The sequence below is a fragment of the Etheostoma spectabile genome, chromosome 16, assembly GCF_008692095.1.
Source record: "Etheostoma spectabile isolate EspeVRDwgs_2016 chromosome 16, UIUC_Espe_1.0, whole genome shotgun sequence".
Classification (NCBI taxonomy): domain Eukaryota; kingdom Metazoa; phylum Chordata; class Actinopteri; order Perciformes; family Percidae; genus Etheostoma; species Etheostoma spectabile.
In genome coordinates, this window is record NC_045748.1 from 18,836,263 (window position 1) to 18,856,549 (window position 20,287).

Below are 20,287 nucleotides of genomic sequence, written 5' to 3' on the forward strand. Positions count from 1 at the left end.
GGAAACAACTAAAGGAGATCCAAGTAAATAATAAAAATATTTTCAGCGGACAATATCTTAATTAGATGCATCTTCGAGGCTAAACCCATAGGCTAATCCTCACATCTGAATCAGTCGGATACAGGCTAGGTATTCTTCAAAAGCTGTAGGCTACCTTTGCTCAGAATCTGAACCCAGGTCAAGGTAGGCTATAATCAGGTGTAATCAAATTGAATCTGAATCTCATACAGTACATGCCAGTATTAGTATACCAGTAGGCCTACACCATGCATGAATACACCTGTGCAGGTGAGGTTGCTTTCCGCAAAACAGTGCACACCATTGGTGCACACACCGCAACCGCAAATCTGCCCATATGATGCTCTTTGTCCCAGAAGCCCATTGTATACAGCGGAGGAAACCCTGTGGCGTTATTATGTGCCGTGAGCAGCCATCTTGGATAGACTGATCATACTTGAGCCAGGATAACCTGCATTCCTCATCTATACAGCTCAAGAACACAAAGCTCAAAAGACTTTCTGGTAAGGACAGAGAAGAGGCAATACATGAACACACTCATACATACGTATACGTACACACACAATGTCTGATAAACGTAGATACACTGGTATTTAAATTATGAAACAGATGAACAGTTTAGCTAGCCTGTTTTCCAGGAGTCAGCTAGCTAGCTAATTGGCAAGCTAACAGATGGATAATACTTGCTAGGTTGTTTTTATCGTTAGCTCCCAAGAATGGGATATACTAGCGACATATTAAACTGCTAGAAAATATAATTAGGGGAGAATTTACTTACTCTGCGATGGCTTAATATTGGTTGACAAGATAACTAAGCAACGTATTTACTATAATCCAACCCTAGCAGCTAACTGGCAAACTAGCATGCTAAAGCTATAGTTAGCAAGCTGTCGTTAGTTTGATGTATGGTGGCTTTTGTGAAATGATATAGAAGCCAAGTTAAATCTCTCACATAGTTGCACTAATTAGATGATATGGACTTGGTTTTCTGTGTACTGTTAGAGGCAACCGGATTACGTATTGTGATTTAGCTATGCTATTTGTTGTCGATATATAACGTTATCCATTAATGTCAGCAAGCAGGTAGCTAACCAGCTAGCTAATACAAACTGAGACTGTCAAAACAGCTCATTTAGGGACCGGATTGTTATCAGAGACGATCACGTAGTTGGCAACTAACCATGTAAATATCATGTTTTATTTTCTCTTTAGCTTAGTAACATTGGTAGCTTTTCGTGCGCTAACTAGCAGGAGAGAATTACCCAAACCGATGCTGTCACTTTGCTGGTTCGTCCCTTTTTATTTCTGGTTTCTAGTATAGACTTTATATCGTAATCAGCTGTTGTGCACCTTTACCCATAGGGTCCTCCTCTTTTATGAATCAGTTATAATGGCCAAATAAGTGGAAACACACACAGGGAAAATGACTCTGGCATTATGTTGCTCTCAAAGTACAGACATATAAAGAAGTACGGCTAAAACAAGGACAACTAAGCTAAACAAGGTAAACACACATTTGACAACTAGGTATTGTTTTATATATAATATACTGCATAGTACTCATGCATATACATATACACGTAAACAAACTGGCTTTTCTTTTCAAAACAACAATTGTGTATAATTTAAAAACTGAAGTTAGTGACAAAGAAACGCCTATGTTTTAGTGTTGCAAATTTGGCTAGAACTGCCTTTGTCTAACAAAGTGCTGCATCATTTCTGTTACTTGTGCCAATGCACTGTGTATTAGCAGTTTTTTTGTGTGTAAAACATCACTAATTTGGTTTGTATGCATTGTAAAAGTGTTCTGCTCTGTCTCACCTCGCTATAGGTAGTGGTGATCTCATATTATTTTTAGGGCTTGAAAGGAGTCACATGATTTGAATAGTGGGCCTGCACATCATGGATGCACTGTGACTATATATATATGTGTCATGATTTCCTGATAGCCCAGATTTGAGTCGTGCATCCTCCCCTCTATGGGAAGTGGCTGAGAGGAGGACAGGCAGGGACACAGTTTCTCTGGAGAAAGATTTGTGTGTTGGGGAGTAACAGAAGTGCTGAGGCTGCAGTCTGGTCACATGGTCTTGACTCGCCTTATTCTTGATGAATACTCATGGGGTTTATTTCTATGTAATGAGTACAAAAAGATGAAAAAGGGAGGGTCAGTATCACAACTAAATCATTGTTTTTAAATCTGTTTGGGAATATTTTTTGTCTTTGACAGCTCTAAAAACCATCACACGTGAGAGTCATGTGACAGTAGGCAGCTTAGAAAAAGGCCCATAAATATTACACTCTAGGATTTAAAGCATAGCAGTCTTGTATGATTTGTTCATGGCCTCAAGTTCCCACTTGAAACCTTTTCCCTGCAGCTTCATTCACTTCCATCAGACAATAAGTCATGTTGTTAAAAAAAAAGTGCCCAATTTATCCCAAATAAAAGGTAGCCATGCTTTAAAGTAGTAATATGTTATATGCCTACATTGTGTATTGCTTTTTGCATAAGTTAGCTAGTTGGTGTTAAGCTAAGTTATAACTAAATGTCAGGTCAAGTTGCGGAGTTTATGGAGGACTGAGTGAGCCAAGTCTTTTCTGGGGCCACCAACAAAAACACAGTCATAGCCTGCTCTTATTCCTGGAAGTGGTTTACATAGTTTCAAATGATAACAGTTAGAATCTGCTGTTATAGAGAAGTCATATTTTTCAGGAAATTAGAAATACTGAAAAATACTTTGAGTTGTTATCAAATTGTATTTTCTAACAATTTTCTATATAATTTATCTCTGAACATAAGTATACTTTATCATTGATGTTGTAATGTTTGATAGGATTTTTTTTCAGGCATAAGATTTCCAGTGCTCTTCTCAAAGTGTTGTAACTTGAGTGAGTATGAGTGTCAGTATGTGCCATCATACTCATCAGACTTGACCCAACACCATTTTTATTAAAGCAAAGGTTTCAGTGACACTTAGCCCTGAATTAACCCTAACTAAGTAGCCCTGTAGGCCTACTTCATTTCCTGTCTCTGATCCTCCTATATTACTCCATTTCCCTACTTAAAGTTTACACCTATCTTTTTTTCAGTCTTGTAAAGTATATATACACACAAATACATATATGGCTGCTGAAAGATTATACTCCTAATTGTTAAGCCTGAATTATTTACTTCTCTACAGCACTTACACTGTATTGCAGCACCTTGATACAGAAGTACAAAGCAGCCTTTATTCAACACAAATACAACATGGGCCGATGTCTGGAGATGGCATTGTAAAGTAGTCTGGTTGACACCAGACCCTTCTAAGCTGTAACTGAGAGTGGTTCTGGGAAAGGTTCATTCACAACTCATTTCCAAAGGACGCCACTAAAATGGCTCTGGAACCAACGATCCGGGTGACGTTGCAACGACAGCGGCATCAACGGTTGCTGCGCTTCGATGACCGTCATATTGAATGTAAAAAAAAAAAAATCAGCTTGCCGTCGCTGCGCTATTGTCATTTTGTGAAGCGGTTGTGATTAGTGCCTCGATTTGGAGAAATTGGAAATGGGCTTTTGGCCAGACTGGCCAGAATCTCAAATTTGCCTAAAGTTCATCAGGGGTTTTCCAGGCTAATTGCAAAGTGAATTTTATGATGAAATTGTTCATGAGAGAAACCACCTGTTTTCTAAAGCAGCTTCATTGATGTCATACTATTTATTTATGAACAAATCTGCATGTTCAAAAAGAGCATTCATTTTGGCTGTTCAACCAGTGTATTTGTGTGAGTGCTTTTTTGATATAGGTCTGGTAGTGATCATATTGTGTGATAAATCTGAAGGCTTTGTCTGTGTGTTGTAAATGGTGTTTGAACAATGAAGCATTACTGGGTATCAGAAAGATGTCAGGGCTATTTTTAGCCTAACTTTGAACATATGATGCTGGAGGTGTACATGTAGTGCTACACTGTTTCCTTGTAGAACGATTGTGCACTGTCATCTAATTAAGCCAGTGTCACTGTTTGTAGAGACATGGGATACTTGTTGCTGTGGGAAAGTATCTTACTGACCACTGAGGAGCTTTCTTTACCCCTACATGCTACAAATGGCCCATCAACTTATTTGTCTACATGCCCACATTAGGTTATTGTAACTATGAATATGGCTAATGGTTGTTAGTGAGCCGTTGAAATGCGCATAGATCATTTTTTATTCTTACTTAATGGTTTTGGTCAGTAGGTTGTTAAAGACAATACAAAAAACATGACTGCCATGTTGGCCTAATTAAGATTTAGTATGATAAACATCTTGTGCAATAGTGTAACAATCTTCTTATACCTGTGGCTGCTGAGATTATTTTTTTTGAGTCAGGCAGAGCTCTATTTTTGTTGGGAATACTCTAATTACCTAGGCCCTGTGAAATATCCCTGTGAAGGCAACACACTTGATTTTAAGTTTCTCACAAGCCAAGGGAACCTTTGTGCAGCATGTAAGGTTGCCTGAGCTTTGAGCTCTGAAATATTTGTAATGTGAAGCATGCCAACTTCAGCTTTCATGAAAGCTCAAACAATGTGGGACAGCATCACTTGAATGAGTTTGAGGTGTTAATACTTCCCTTTGTTAAAACGTAAAGTTGGGTAAACGACATACTAAAATGTACATCCTAGAATATAGTATTTAGAGTAGTATATCAGTTCGCTAACAGGTGGTACTCTTGTAGTTAAAAAAGTGAAGTCTCCTTCCACATAGATTTTGATTCCACAAAGATTTGAGTTTTGTTAAACTTTGTGGTAGTAATATAAGTAGTGGGCTATAAGGGGTAATATATCATTTAGTATTATTAAGCAGTTTGTCACTGGTCACCACCAGGCTGTTACAGTTGTCTGCATTTATTTACGCAAGACAAAATATGTATAAAGTGTGTGAGAAGTGCAGTCATTGCACCCCTTAGTTGACCAACCAAATGAAAAAGTATTAGTGTTTAGTTTCATTTTTGGTTACTTGTATAGTCCTTGCCGTTGCATCATCGGAATTTAATAGGAAGTAAATTACCTCCATGATTAGATATGTGTTTTATGGTTTTAATCATCAGGCATCATAAATCATTCTTGCTGATATTGATGAGCACTGTATTTATATTTGGGTAATTTAAAATTGCATTATATAACTAGGTCATTACTCACACAATGTATAAGTTTTAAACTGTTAATTCACATTCCTACAAAACTATACTGTTTTTGTTGTTGTACTTCAGTGTGCAAAATCATCTAGCCCTCATATTGCTCTAATAGGATTATGGCTGTGTTGAATAACACTGGCCCTTACATGACCAATTTAAATTCAGATGTGTACAGTATTTGCTGGGTTTTATGTAACTATTGTTTGTAAGATAAAATAATTACAATTACTTTTTTTAAAAAACATTGGAATCTACATTGAATTATTGCTGTTGCTTGAAAAATTACTTGAAAATCTTTAATTAGGAAAATGTCAAATTGCCTAAACTTTCCCTTGTTTTCTCTCTTTCAGAGCCACAATGACCACTGCACCGTACAACTACTCGTACATTTTCAAGTACATCATTATTGGTACGTGAGCAGTGCTTTTCAGCGAGCCATGTTGATTGTTTTGCTGGTGGGAGCAGTTCACAGTGCATTGATATATCCCACTTCAAAAAGAAGGACCATAAAATGATCACACTTGAATCTATATTTTGTATACTATTTTGTATTATGTCTCATTATATAATTTTAAAACCAATCGCTAATACATAAATTCCTTGCATAATGCATTACCCTGTGTTGCTGATAAATGTCCTTTCAGCATATACTGCACATGACTAAATCCCTTTTCCCCATTAGAATTATGTTCCATTTTTATGAGGGCTTGAAGTGAACATATTGCTTCTTTTATGTGGACATACTGTACATTTACAGACAGACATATGCCTAAATATGCATAAACATTTCTTATTTGAAATAAGTAAAAAATTAAATGAAGGACTCGGGAGCCACAGATGATTACACTGACAGGATAAAGAATAACCGTACCATACGTGTCAGTATGGTTCTAAACATGTAATGTGAAACTAAGAAGGGCAATACACATTATATCCAAGTCTTTCTCGGTCTCTTATCAGTCCACATGAAATTTTTAAGTATAGTTGCTAACTGTCTTAAGCTTTATTTATGGCTCTGTGGAGGCTCCACGCAGAGCTTTTGCCGTAGCCTACGTAGGTGGCCTGATGTCTATACTTGTGTGTTCGTCGAATAACATATGAGTGGGTGATAGAGGGACGGCGATTAGCTTCAGAGCGAGTGCCAACTCTAGAGGCATAGTGAGAGAAACAAAGGGTCTCTCCCTTGTACTTTTCTTACCAAGGTGGGACATCTGTAGCAGGGAAAGTTAACCCTCTCCTTGAATCCATGTTGTTAATGTAGGAGGAGAACCAGGAAATGCAACGCTACCAAGCCACGGCGAGCGACGGACGTCGCAACGTGTAGTTAAATTTTTTTGAGAGTTACACGTTAGGCTACACCATAGGGTCTGCCGTAGGTTTGTGTCTCCGCGTACCTACATACGTAGCAACGGCTTAAATTTTACTCAGAATTATAAATCAAGCTTTAGAGGGGCTGCTACGTCATGCATGGGGGCAACACTGCAGGCTTGAATAAAGAATTAGTGTTATTCTGTTATTTCCTTGGTTGACCTGATACATGTCTCTCTCCCTCTCTTTCTCTCTCTCCACAGGGGACATGGGGGTAGGGAAGTCATGTTTGCTTCACCAGTTCACGGAAAAGAAATGTAAGTGCTGCCCTGATTTTGACTCCTTTTTCATGTGTGCCTCAGCGTATGTAAGGTTGCCAGTGAGTGCCTACGTGGCTTTAGATGTCTTTTATACACCAGCGGAAGTCAGTGGCATAGAAGGTGTGTGTGTGTCGTGGGTGGGGTGTGTCGTGTGTGTGTGGGTGTGTGTGATAGTCGTGTGTGTGTGTGTGTGTGTGTGTGTGTGTGTGTGTGTGTGTGTGTGTCAGCTGCAGCCTCCCATTCAGCCCCGTTTTGTTAAGTGCTACTATTATGGAGCCAGATGCGGTGTTCCTCAGGATGTGATGGATGCCACCATCACATCCTGCATGCACACACTAGAAGGATTTAGAAAAGGTTTTCAGTGTCCTTTAAAAAGAAATCTGCTGCTTTCTTGGTGTGTTACTTTCAATTTACAACTGTGAGTATGATGACTAAAGACTTTCATAAATTATTGATGCACCTGCTGCAGTTTAACAATGGAGGTCTGTGTTCATTGTAAGCAAAAATTAGTTGTCACTAACTATGTTTTTCTCAGTTTATAACTTAAATAAGATAAAACATTGCTAATTCCCTCGAAAAATGGTAAAGACACTAAAATCATTTAAATTGAAACATAGCAAAGGATCACAGAAATACATACACCAACACAAGAAATGCATGATCATTGCATTGCAACAGTCATTGCATTGCATTGCATGCATACCATTGAAGGTATAAAATGGCATCAGTAAAACAAGTTGACCCAAAGAATTCACAGTAACCTCCCTTCTCCTCTCCCTAGTCATGGCGGATTGCCCCCATACGATTGGTGTGGAGTTTGGTACAAGGATAATTGAGGTAAGCGGCCAGAAGATCAAGCTGCAGATTTGGGACACGGCGGGACAAGAGCGCTTCAGGGCCGTCACCCGCTCCTACTACCGCGGTGCTGCAGGGGCGCTCATGGTCTACGACATCACCAGGTACAGGGTGCTTGTTATGTGTTTATGTATGTGGGAGATACAGTTTACTACATGGTCTCAACTTTACACCAACGCTTTAGAGAAAGGTTAATGGAAGCAAAAGCATCTCATAAGTGCACATTTCTCCCCTCCAGACTTCCTCCCGAACAAACACAAACAAGTTGTTTAACTGCTTGTGTCAGACCCTCTTGCCCAAACTGTTAGATGGTATCAGGGTTTTGCCAAATAAACACAGTTTAACATGTGGAATGTCTGTCCACACCCCACCCAACTCCAGTAAGGGCCCCAGAAACAGTATTTAACTGTAAAATGTGATATGAGTTGTTTACATGGGCGGCTGTGGCTCAGTGGTAGAGCGGTTGCCTGCCAATCGGAAGGTTGGTGGTTCGATCCCCGCCCCTGCAGTCATTGTCGAAGTGTCCTTGGGCAAGACACTGAACCCCGAGTTGCTGCGCATCGGAGTGTAAATGTGTGTGAATGTTTATCTGATGAGCAGGTGGCACCTTGTACGGCAGCCCCGGCCACAGTGTATGAATGTGTGTGAATGGTGAATGTTTCCTGTAGATGTAAAAGCGCTTTGAGCAGTTGTTAAGACTGGAAAAGCGCTATATAAATACAGCACATTTACATTTACATCACTGTTAATGTGGCCAGTATTAGCTCCTGCTGGGCTAATTGACAAAAATGGGACACAAAGATGAGTGTTTGTTGTGTGCAATTAAAGGCTGTGGCTTTAGTTCATGAATGTTGCAGTGGTCCAGAGGGCGTGCTGCAATGCAAGGAACCCCAGATATTTCTGTCTGCCATAGCTTGCTGAAAACAAACCCCACTTTACCTGTCTTCAGGGACTTAAGACAGTTTGGTAGAACTCACTTGTACTTTGGGGAGAGTCACTCTGTAACTCATTGACGTTGTTGTCATTAGCATCAAACCTGTAATGCTGAGGAAATGGTCATTTATTGGAAACAGGACATTTTTAGATTAGGCTGTAACAAATGACAGAAATTACCGGGCAATGGAGATACATACTGTTACAGCATGTCCGTTACAGACGGAAGCTGCTGGGTTGAACAGACGTTTTCACCTGAGAGAAACTAAACAATATTAATTTTGAATATATTTAGAAGTCCTAAATTCTTCTCTGATGTTCTCCTGCTCTCGTTGTTGCACCATCCTAATGTAGCAGCGGAAGGTTCTTTGGTCTTTGCCCATCGTCATAGTAACCACTCTCCCTTTTGTTGATGTCATGCAGAAGAAGCACGTACAACCACCTCAGCAGCTGGCTGACTGACGCCAGAAACCTCACCAACCCTAACACTGTAAGTACACAGATAAACATCTTTTCATTTTGCATATCGGAATTATTCTTTGTCTTCTGCGTCTCTTAAAATGCACCCACTGCTTTCTATATATTTTTCTTTAACTGTTTAGTTACTGTATTGTATTTCCTCCTGTGTCATCCCTCTTGTCTCTTTTAAATATACCTCTGTTGTCACTTCCTTTCTTCCCACAGTGTCATTTTCCCTCTCCCCTGTGCTTGTCAATTTCTTAAATTGAATTTCTTGGTAAATATGATTAGCGCTAAAACACACAGTGTGTTCCTTCAGAGATGCCACTTCCGGTTTTAAACATCTAGTGGAAAATGTTTTCCTGGTGTGTGTACACAACAGAGAGGTTTGTTTACATCAAGCTATTTTCATACACGTGAAAATAGTTTTATTTAGCTAGCTTCTATGGATGAATATGAACACAAGGTTATTATGAATGTTATTTGAGTGATTTAGTTTGTGTTGTGTTCTTTCTATTACCTCTTTACAATAACAAAGTCGTAGACAACTGAAGTATCTTGTATCGGCCATGCAGTGGCAGTGTTGTAGTCTAGTCGGGACTGTGTTCCTGTTTCAAGGGAGTTGTGTGGCTTCTGTTGTCTAAGATAGGAAACATAATGAACACATTAGTCATCTAATTGGAAACAAGAGTTGTGTAAGACGTCTTGTAATTTTTCAAGAGCTGCTAAATGATAGCTCTCACTTTTCACACTAACAGCCAAGAATTCAAAAAGTAAGATTTCATTTGATGAACATTTTTATGTTAATGTCAATAGTACTCAGATTTGTGCCTATGGCCTTCTTTTATGCTGTAGAAATAGAGCACTCTTCTCATCCCAAGTAAGTTTGGAACTCACTGCCACAGCACAGTGAGGATCATTGTGAGAAGTTCTGAAAAAAAACCATGAATGGTTTATGCTCAACATGCAGCAGTAGGAGTCTTAGGAGAGTCTGTCACTTCTACATCAAAGGTCATTACATTACATCAGTTTATTACATGTCTAATTACATCTCAGTTGCTAGGGGAACCGTCTTTTGTACTCATGTGGGGGTGTCAGTTCCTCAGTGTATTTCTCAATCGATCTCTTAACCGACAAATGAACAGCATGACAACTGCTTTAGGGACAGTCTTCCTATTCTGCCGTTGGCTTTCTTATCTCTTGGAGGCTTGGAAAGCAAACATGTCCCCGAGGGACCATAGTGTCTAGGGATTGTCTCAATCCTCCCGTTCTTGTCTATGGATTTGCAGGTGATCATTCTCATCGGAAACAAAGCAGACTTAGAGGCCCAGAGGGACGTCACATATGAGGAAGCCAAACAGTTTGCTGAGGAGAATGGTGAGACACCCACACAAAACATTATAGGAAGACAGAAAAGAGGGTTCTAGGGGGCAAAAACTTCAACTCTTTAAGGTGTTAACTAATCCGACCCAAAACTGTCAACTCAATTTCAACAAAACAATAATCCCAGGATGCCAACAAAATGAACCAATATTTAGAATCAAAACTAGATTTAGTTTCTGTGCTTTTTCAGAATTTTTTTGTTGAAGTTGTTTATGTAAGCCCGTATAGTTGATTTCAAGAGACAAAAGTGAAGATTAATATCCTTTTCTATTTATATTGCTTGGACAGAAACAAGGAAAAGGTGACTTGAGGAAAGCAGAGATATTAATTGAAAGAGGGGGCGAATGAGAAATTAGTAGTTGAGGTATGTGAGCTTGTAACAGTGTTTTTTTCATCGCGTCTGTTTTCTGTTCTACAGGTCTGTTGTTTCTGGAAGCCAGTGCAAAGACGTAAGTCTGCACAACTTCAGCCATTTTAGTGACTGCAGAACATGAAATATCCCTTTTGCTTACATTCTCAAACTCCCAATTGCCTCTTTTCTCACATTTGCCTTTATGCTCTGGTGTTCAGAGGTGAAAATGTTGAGGACGCCTTCCTGGAAGCTGCTAAGAAGATCTACCAGAACATCCAAGATGGCAGCCTGGACCTGAACGCCGCTGAGTCGGGCGTCCAGCACAAGCCCTCGGCCCCTCAGGGCGGCCGGCTAACCAGCGAACCACAGCCCCAGAGGGAAGGCTGCGGATGCTAATGACCAAGCAAACCCCCTCTATCATCCCTTCCTCTCTCTCTCTTCGTCTGTCCTGCCCACCCTCCTTTAATCATCTCCCCTCCATCCATTCCTCCACCTCCGTACCTCCATCCACTCTCCTCCCTCACTGCACTAGGAGCTGCATGAGAGCAGGGCGGATACCGACTTGGGCTAGACTGAGCTGGGCTGTGTGGACTACATCTCCCCTCCCCCTCTAAACTCTGTCAGTGTGTTGTCGTCCCATAACTCTTTTGCTCCCCTCTGCTCCTCTTGCACATTCAGTCTAGTTCTCCCCGTCATAGTATTGTAGACGCCACCACACATTACACAGGTTACTGACACTTTAGATAGATGTAACGATCATACGATAATGATACACAAGACTGTTTTTTATGTTTGGGTTTTATAGCTATATATGACATGTAAATGCTGCATTAAGTTTCATCCACAACTACCACTGATCAGTTCTGAACTATCATACTGATCATACTCTCAAACTCCTGGCATCTCTCCTGCATGGTTCACCAATCCAGCATTTTATCGAGACACGCGGGTGTGATATCTCACGTTAATTTGTGTGGGATTAGACAGTGAAGGCAACAAAGCAGTGTATCATGCAGCCACACAGGTAGAGAGGTGTGAGCTTTTTCAGCAGGATTCAAACCTGCTTGTGGCTTTTATTGTTTCTGCTGCTCGGCACAGAGAGTTGCAGCAACGCTGATGTTCTCAGGAGAGAGAGAGAGAGAGAGAGAAGACGTTAAAAAAAAACAAAAAAAAAAACAGTAATTGCCCACTAATTCCTTGAAGTTAATTCCTCAGTCTCTCCTCTGAGATATCACAGGATGGAATATTGGATGTGTTCCAGCTTGTTTGTGAGTGTCTGTGTGTGTGTTAAGAAGTTTGATGGGCGTTTCATTTAACTAAAAACATGGATTTCTTTATCGGTTTCTTTGCACCAGCGCTCCCTCTCCTCACCCGTCCGACCCCAAAACTCTCCCCCAGGTCATATCAACAGATTCGGTCTTTACCAGCATTTTCTTTCTGTTTTTGTTGCCTTATTATAATTAATGTTATTACATTTTAATCGTTGCTCTTCACACTGCTGTTGGACTCAGGTCGAGTCAATAGTCTTAGATTGATGATTGCATTTTACTGGAGAACAAAAATGCAAGTGGCTCACGTTTAAAATATCCCAAAAGTATCAGCAGCATGGTCTTAACAGTCAACCCTTATCTCAAGTGCTGCACTGAAAAGCTGATCTGTTAATTTGGCCGGCTGTTCCTCTGCCTTGTATAATACAACACCAAGAGCATGCCCCTCTGCCCCCCCAGAAACAGTGAAATTGTCAAAATCCAATTTTTTCTTCTTCAAAGTAAAATTTTTCTGTACTATAGTGATTCCCTGATTGGACAGCTGTATATATCGCTTCTAAACTATCAGTGATGACCTCGCTACTTGGGATTTAGATATTGATTTGCTGGCTCTGCCAAGATCTGTACAGTTGATGTGCTAGTGGGTTGCCTGTAATTCATGCTTGGGAAATTCTGTAACATAGTTTCTATTAATAAATGTATGTAAAGGACAGACACCTAAACACCCCCGTCCGGACACTACTGAACCTGTTGAGGGGAAGTAGTGGATTGACATTATGTGCAAGCTAGTATTTATGTCTGCAAACTCTGATTCTTCTCATTTCTGTATGGAGTGGAGAATGGGGCACTTTTGTTTATATTTTCCTTTTCCACCCCATCATCGCTCCTCCACATGGGAGGGGCCTGCATTGCTGTCTTAACTTTTGGGGAGTTGGGATTGGTTTGTTATTGTGGGAAGTTGGTGGGCTGGGTCTTCCTTTTTCCTGTATCCCACCTCTTGCTTTTGTCTGTCCACAAGTACAAAAACAGTACATATGTATAAATTTGTAAGGAGCTGTGCTAACATTTCAATGCGTTCTTGAGTGTATATGATTTTAAAAATGTTGACATTTTGATTTTAATGACAAAATACTCTAGACAGAAAAAAATAAATTATACATAACCTGTTGCTGTGTGTTTTGTGATCCGTTATTGCTTCTACAGAAACCAGCTTTAATAAAGGATTGCATAATTACTGAAGAAAAATCCCGTGTAGAAAAAGCATATGACTAATGTATTTCAAGTAGCACAACTGCTTTGTATTTTATTGCAACAAAAATAAATTGCACCAAGGCTAGAGAGAAACATAGGTAAAAGAAACATATTTACAAAGGAAAGTTTTCTACAAAATTTGTGAGGAAGCTTTGACTGAGTAGTGGTATGGTTGGTAAAGGAGCAGAACAATTTTTTTTTTTTAAAAGCCAACACTGACTGTACCGTGTTGAAGTCTAGGCAGCTTGCAGTTGAAGTGTCAGGCATCACAGTCAGACAGGGCACATTGGGTGACTACAGCACAAATACTGAAAATGTCCAAGGTTTACTGACAAGCATAAAGGAACGTATGTTACAGTGGAATATGTTTTTTTTTTTCCTCAGTCTATAATATTCAACGTCTCACTTTTTTTGTAAGACAGCAAATGAAAGATCCATTAACATTTCAGTCCAGTGTTTCCCCCAGGATAGCTTTCTTTTTCTGCTGGGGCGGAAAGGCCTCTGAAACAGCATTTAGACCATGTGACCCAAACCCTCCATCAAATCCAACCCTTAGGCAGAGTCCCTTCAGTGGTCACAGAAACACGGTTTACAGATCAACAGCAGGCTGCTGCAGGCCGGGCTGCTACTCATGGCTTTTGTGACAGGCATGAAAAGAAAGTTGAATCAGTTTTATAAAAAATAAGGTCCAGTCTAAGAACATAATGGTCAGATCTACCAAGTAGCAGATCTTGCACCCTGGTCCCACTCCAGTATAGACTGGAGACAAAGTTTTTTTGGTATGGCAAACAAATCAAAAAACAAATTCACACAGATATTCTTAACCACTTGCCCACATTTCTGCACTTGTAAAGTGTACAGCACTGCCAAAACTGTTTAAGGCACTATTTAATACCAAAGTGTGCAGTGAAGCAAAAAAGGTGAAGGCCAAAAGCTCATTCTGGCTCATTTGCTTGCTCCCATTATTATTTTATGGCACATGGTCGCAAATTCTGCATAAAGCATTCATACAGACCAAACACTGACACGTTTCATCACTTAACACACAACTAATCACTGATGAAATGGTACAATGCAATGCAATAAATTGATTCCAGAAGCTCCCTAATCCTTACAGGGGAAGATGGGAAAATGAGATCAGTCATTTAAGTGTTAGAAGGCATCCTAGAACAAGATGAGATTAAGTGTTTTTGCTCAGTGATGAAAAATCAAACACTAACTGATGAAAACAAGTATCACGGGCCTCTTTTGTACTAGTGTCATCGATAAACGGTAAAAAAACCAGAATAGATAAGACATGATCATTTCATAAATGATTGGTGAAAAGTCATGTTGATAAAGAATTGGCCCCTTTCCTTTCTTTAGTCATGGTTAGGGCTTTTCAATATTGCAAACTCTGTCAGACAACATCTACAGAGACTCCTTTGATTCCATCTACAATAACCACAGGCTTAAGTGTTTCAGAATGTACTGTAGTGTGAGACCTATACTCTGTTGCTGTTCAACCGCAAGCTTTACCCTCAAATCGCCGACACAAGCTTGGCAAGGGCCGCAGTACGTGCGCATGCTCAGATAAAAAGGGTTTGGTAAGATACAGTTCATATCAGTTTTACATCTCGGTAGTTTAGGATTTTACGGCGCTACCTCTGAACGATGTCCCCAATCTCTTTGACAGAGGACAGCAGCTTGCTGAAGTCCTGCTGTGTGTTGGCGCCCCCTGTGGCGGTGGGGCAGATTTGCAGCTCACGCAGACTGTTCTCAAGTTTGTTGATGGCCTCGCGGAAGGCGAACTTGTTCCTCATCTGCTGTATGGAGTCGACGTAGCTCACGCAGTACTTCGACAGGTTCTTGCCGGCCTCGAGCACAGCGCTGTGGCTACCCGTCTGCTCCGAGTTGCGACAAATGGCTGCGCGGAGCAGCTCGGTGCCTTCCAGCACCATCTCGCGCGTCACAGCCGAATTGGGGGTACGCTCGGCAGCCTGGCGGGGTGCCGTCTTGCGGAGGGAGCGCCGGGTGTTCACTAGGGGGATGAAGGCGGTGGGTGAGCACAGATCGCTGGGGGAGGTGAGAGAGGAAGAGAAGCCTCCTTGGCTCTGGCTGGAGAGGGAGGCGCTCACTGAGGTGGAGGTCTTTAACGGTTGAGGTTTGGAGGTGGAGCCCAGGGGCAGCTTCTTGGAGCCCTCATTGAGGGGGGAGCGGGCTTGGTCACTGGCAGTGGTTGTATGGTAAGGCTCTGAGAGAGAGGGGAGGCCCTTAGCTTTAATGTCTGAGGTGGTGGGGAGTTCTTGAGTTGGGCTGCGGGAAATCTTGCCCGTCTTGGCATTGGTGGGTGGTGGAGGTGGGGCTGGCTTGGGTTTCTGTAACTTTACTCTTTCCCTGACGGATGAAGAGTCCACACTGTGCTTGTGTCTGCGGGCCCTACACTCGTCTCCAGCTGCCCCTAAAGCAGGGAACACATTGGGCTTGAGAAGCTCAGCGTGGAGAGCGCTGGTTTTGGAGTTTTCCAATCCCGGCAACCCTGGTCTCCTGACCACCTTAGGTGTTAATGCCTGAGGGCTGGAACCAGGACTGGCATCAGTCTCTTTGCCTAAGAAGGGAGAGGAACCATCCGATGAGGTGTTCAGACGTGGTGGGGGAGTCAGGGTGCCCATTCGACGGTTGCTTTCACCTTTTTGCTCACTGGTTCGCTTGCGTGGGAGAGCTGGCTTGCCACCGAAGGTGCCTGAGTCAAAGTGGCGCTGGCCGAGGTCTCGCGGTAGTGTGACAGACTTCCATTCAGTGCCATCGGAGCTGGTGTGCATGCTAGAGGACCGGAGAAAACGCTTTGAGTTAGACATGGATTCCTCCTCACTGGGAGGTGTTGTAGCTGCTTTTCCTCCAGGGCCAGGAACTGCAGGAGCTCCCTTCTTCCTGGGAAACAAAGGTCCTGGGTAGGTAGGCGCCCCGTTGGTGATGCCTCCTGCCCCATTATTGTTACCCAGGAACTTTGCAGAGTCAAGGCCATGTGTGATGTCATTAATGGCCAACAATGCACCGTTGTTGAAGCTGTCGCTGTCTCGAAGATCTGGAGTCACGCCCCTCCTGTCAAGTTGGAAGTCCATATCTTTGAAAGAGGAGCTGCGTTTGGGCGGAGCTGGTGCATTCTTTTTCTTTTTCTTTATGAGACTGAGAAACCCACTGCCACGGTTCTTGTCTTTGGGAATCAAGCGGTCATCCTCATTCAAGTTACTGTCCAGGAGGAGGCGCTCCTTCCTGGGGAGCATGGGTGACGACACAGCTACCTCCAGCTCCACTGGGTCTAAGGTAGAGCCCAAAAGAACCAGAAAATCATCATTGATAAGGAAGAATACTTTCACGAATTATTGTACTACAATTACAAAATACTTTTGACAGTCTTAAAAAAAAACGGTATTATTTTACAACATTGTAGCAACAAGGGCAGGAGGCGCACTAGGTGTAACTTTTTCCTCACCTGGACTATCTCCATCCCGGTTGTCTATGTTTTTGCGGAGAGTTCTGGTTTTGGTGGGCAGCTCTGGTGCCTGCTGGACAGGGCCTAACGTTGCCTTCTTCCCTTTCTTGCCCAGCTCCTTTTCCACCTCTAACAGTAAAGATATAGTCAAGAATTAACCATCTTATCACATCTTAATAACTATGCCAGAAGAACCATTACCATATTAAGAGGGTAACTGTGGATATTAGAAAATAAAAGTAAAAGGTGCTTTGGATTTTTTTTTTTTTAAAGCAACACTGACCATCAGAGATGCTGGACTCCTGGAACATGGTCTCAAAGGCTTGGTGGGTTTCAGCAAAAGATGGACGCTCTAAGGGGTTCCACCTCCAACCTGAAGACAGGAAGACAAAATTAGAAATAAGAATTAAAAGTCCTTCCAATAGAATAACCATATCCTGGATGGATGAGTTTTGCTACTCACAGTCCCTCATGAGCTCGTAGACCTTCTCGGGGCAGCCCTCTGGTCGGTCCATACGGTAGTCCTTCTCCAGCAGCTCGTACACTTGGGACAGGTCAATGCCAGGGTAGGGAGACATGCCGTAGGTGGCGATCTCCCACAGCAGCACACCGAATGCTGGAGATGTAGGCACAAGACAGCTAGTTGTGCTATTCATACAACAATCAACAACAGAAATGTGTCAAGACCTAAATGACTGGAATGTAAAGTCACTGGTGGGAATATGTGAAACGTGTAAAATCGCTTCCCCTTGTTGAATAGGAACCTGAGGGAAATGAGCTATTCAAGCAAAAGCGATGAGATCAAACTTACCCCAGACATCAGACTTAATAGAGAATTTGTTGTAGGCCAGACTCTCTGGAGCAGTCCACTTGATAGGGAACTTGGCCCCAGCGTGAGCTGTGTAAGTGTCTCCAGTCATTAGCCTGCTCAGGCCGAAGTCTGCAACCTTTACCAGGTGGTTCTCCCCGACCAGACAGTTACGGGCAGCTAAGTCCCTGCAGGAGACAAAGAGGTGAAATGATGAACAGGAGGTTGTGGTGGAATCCTGACTTTCTAAAAACAGAAACAAACAATAAACTAGTCCAAAAAACACCCAAGCTGATTTGAACACAAGACAAAAAATAAAGACAAAAACAAAGAGTAAAACAAAAATAGTAGTTCTTGTAAAAACATTCACTGCCATTTTTTGTTGAGCAGAGGTACAAGCTGAGTCTTGTCAGGTTAAAAAATTTGAATGCAGTTTTGCAAATATGAAAGACATAAATCATCTCATTGCTTCTAAAAAGGACCTAGTTAAACGTGCCAGAACAAACGAGCTATGTAACAACACAAACTTGTCGTTGATGCATGTCTCAGCAATGGGGAAAAAGGAGAAAAGGACAAAGATGTTGTTTTCTGTAGTATTTATGCAGCTCTGACTGAGTCAACACTACTGAAGGTAGGTAATCCGGCTGCCTGATAAACCTTTGATAAAATAAATCAATTCACTCAGAATCAATACGATCTCTACGATTAAATTTAGACTTGAGAAAGTAAGATCTTTACACCAACCTGTGTATAAAGTTTTTTTTCTCCAGGTACTCCATGGCAGAGGAGATTTGTGTGGCCATGTGGAGCAGCACCACGGCATTAACCTCCTCTCTGTTGCACTCCCTCAGGTAGTCCAGCAGGTTACCATGGGTCATGAACTCTGTGATAATGTAGAACGGCGGCTCGCGTGTGCACACACCTACCAAGGACAGGAGTTAGCAAAACAAAAAAAACATCAATATTCACTTAACGTTAGTATTTTACTTTCATTAGCTTGCAATGCAGAAATCCTGAAATATACCGCTGCACTGGACTATAAACTATTTAACCTGCAAACATGATTGAGTACATCTGGAAAAGACCCTGGTCAGTAGTTCATCTGAGCAAAAACAAATCCTCTACTTAAATGCAGCGTTTAAAAGATGTACCAAGTTAACATACCTAACAGTTGTACCAGGTTGGGGTGTTTGATCTCTTTCATAACCGCGGCCTCCTTGAGAAACTCCTCCACCTCCATCGTATCCTCCTGGACACAGTTATTGGAAAAAAGTGAGTAAAAGCATGGGCTGGTTACAATTGCATCCATACAACACCAGATGGTAGCATTATTCAGCCGGATTCTAACTCACATGGTGTTAATATAATAATAGGTGTTAAAATGTTACAAACTTGACTAGATGAGTATCGATGTAGGCCCTATCCTTGTAATATCAAATGTATGAGTTTTTAAGTCCAATCTTATCTTGCACGGACAATTCTTTGTCGACGTCTATTTACCTTTAGTGTCTTGACAGCCACGGTGAGGTTGTACTTCTTCCAAACACCCTCGTACACTTCCCCGTACTGGCCCCCTCCCAGCTTGTGCTTCATGGTAATATCAGTGCGCTCCATCTCCCACTTATCATAGTTGGGAGAAACTCCGTAGATGGTGGGCTTGTTGCGCTTCGGCGCCGGGTAGTGCAGCGTGGTGATGAGGCCGTCGGCCACCGTGGAATGGTGGTGCACCAGCTCCGCCAGCGTGTTGAAACGGCTTTCCGATGACACGTACAGCTGGAGGAGAAAGAGATTCTACATTTGAGTAGATGCACATGAGAGGTCAGTTCAGCTTAGGATAACGACAGAATTCTTTTAGCAACTAACTGTGATAACACTAATTCCTAAACCAAATATCTGCAATAGTTTGGGTTTTTTGATTATTACAAGGTCAATTATTTTCAATTGCGTTAGAATGTTAAATTCTTAGACAGATCAAAGGACTTTCAAAACATTGCAACACAGCTTTTAAGATATTAATAAACAGATGATGCCAAATGGTTTTCATTACATGATGACCATTTGTGTAATACATTAAATTGGTAGTGCTTACACATCATTTTGGTAAGTGCTATTAGGGAAATGTATAAGACCAAATATGACAGCGTGCCAGTAATACAGCATGAAATCATCTACTAAGTCTTACACTAAAACATTATCTTCATAAAGAACGGTCTTAACCCATTCAAAACTCACAAGGTACTAGTCAGGAAGCTGGTAGAGGGAAGGATATTGGTCAGGGCTCAGCGGACACAGTCTTTTCCATTGTCCAAGTCTTACATAACCCTAAAAATGACTCTCTACGATCTACACAGTGCATTTCTTTACTTGTGAACAAAAAAGTTGCAGTGAAAAGACCTTTGAAATCTAAAGAGGATTTAATGTTCCAGTTGGCCGCTCTCGTGGCTTAAACTTTGACCATTTACTAAATTAAGAGGGGAAATATAACATAAAAAACCTTAGTTATTCAGAGCATTACTAACCAGAGTCAGTGTGAAACAAAGCTGCAGCTCGGGGGAGTGCTGAGGTAATCTCAAATTATTGGAAGAGTCTATCATACCAGACTCTTGAGTTGTAGCTCAGTGGGAGGATGGAAAACAATATGAGACGGGGAAGTGTGAGTGTGTGTGCACACGCACACACACACACACACACACACACACACA

At 41.6% G+C, this 20,287-nt stretch overlaps 2 protein-coding genes across 5 annotated transcripts in view; one reads left to right on the forward strand and one right to left on the reverse strand.

The window, feature by feature from the left end:
- Positions 1–251: 251 nt before the first annotated feature.
- Positions 252–12,511, forward strand: rab14l (RAB14, member RAS oncogene family, like). Its single transcript, XM_032540101.1, has 8 exons — positions 252–521; positions 5,527–5,585; positions 6,748–6,801; positions 7,586–7,763; positions 9,016–9,082; positions 10,341–10,428; positions 10,853–10,883; positions 11,005–12,511. Exons 2-8 carry the CDS (start codon positions 5,534–5,536, stop codon positions 11,180–11,182), a joined length of 648 nt encoding a protein of 215 aa, XP_032395992.1. The 5' UTR covers positions 252–521; positions 5,527–5,533; the 3' UTR covers positions 11,183–12,511.
- Positions 12,512–13,326: 815 nt separating this feature from the next.
- The window catches only part of abl1 (c-abl oncogene 1, non-receptor tyrosine kinase), a 33,523-nt gene continuing 26,562 nt past the window's right edge, over positions 13,327–20,287 (reverse strand). For 2 of the 4 annotated variants that reach the window (XM_032540096.1, XM_032540098.1), the window contains 8 exons: positions 19,086–19,376; positions 18,750–18,834; positions 18,330–18,507; positions 17,589–17,773; positions 17,241–17,393; positions 17,061–17,150; positions 16,778–16,906; positions 13,327–16,603 (listed from right to left, as the gene is read on the reverse strand). In XM_032540096.1, coding sequence (XP_032395987.1) covers positions 14,946–16,603; positions 16,778–16,906; positions 17,061–17,150; positions 17,241–17,393; positions 17,589–17,773; positions 18,330–18,507; positions 18,750–18,834; positions 19,086–19,376 — 2,769 coding nt within the window. In that variant the 3' untranslated portion in view covers positions 13,327–14,945. The remainder of the gene's footprint in view (positions 16,604–16,777; positions 16,907–17,060; positions 17,151–17,240; positions 17,394–17,588; positions 17,774–18,329; positions 18,508–18,749; positions 18,835–19,085; positions 19,377–20,287) is intronic. The other 2 variants (XM_032540097.1, XM_032540099.1) reach the window with 1 other exon arrangement.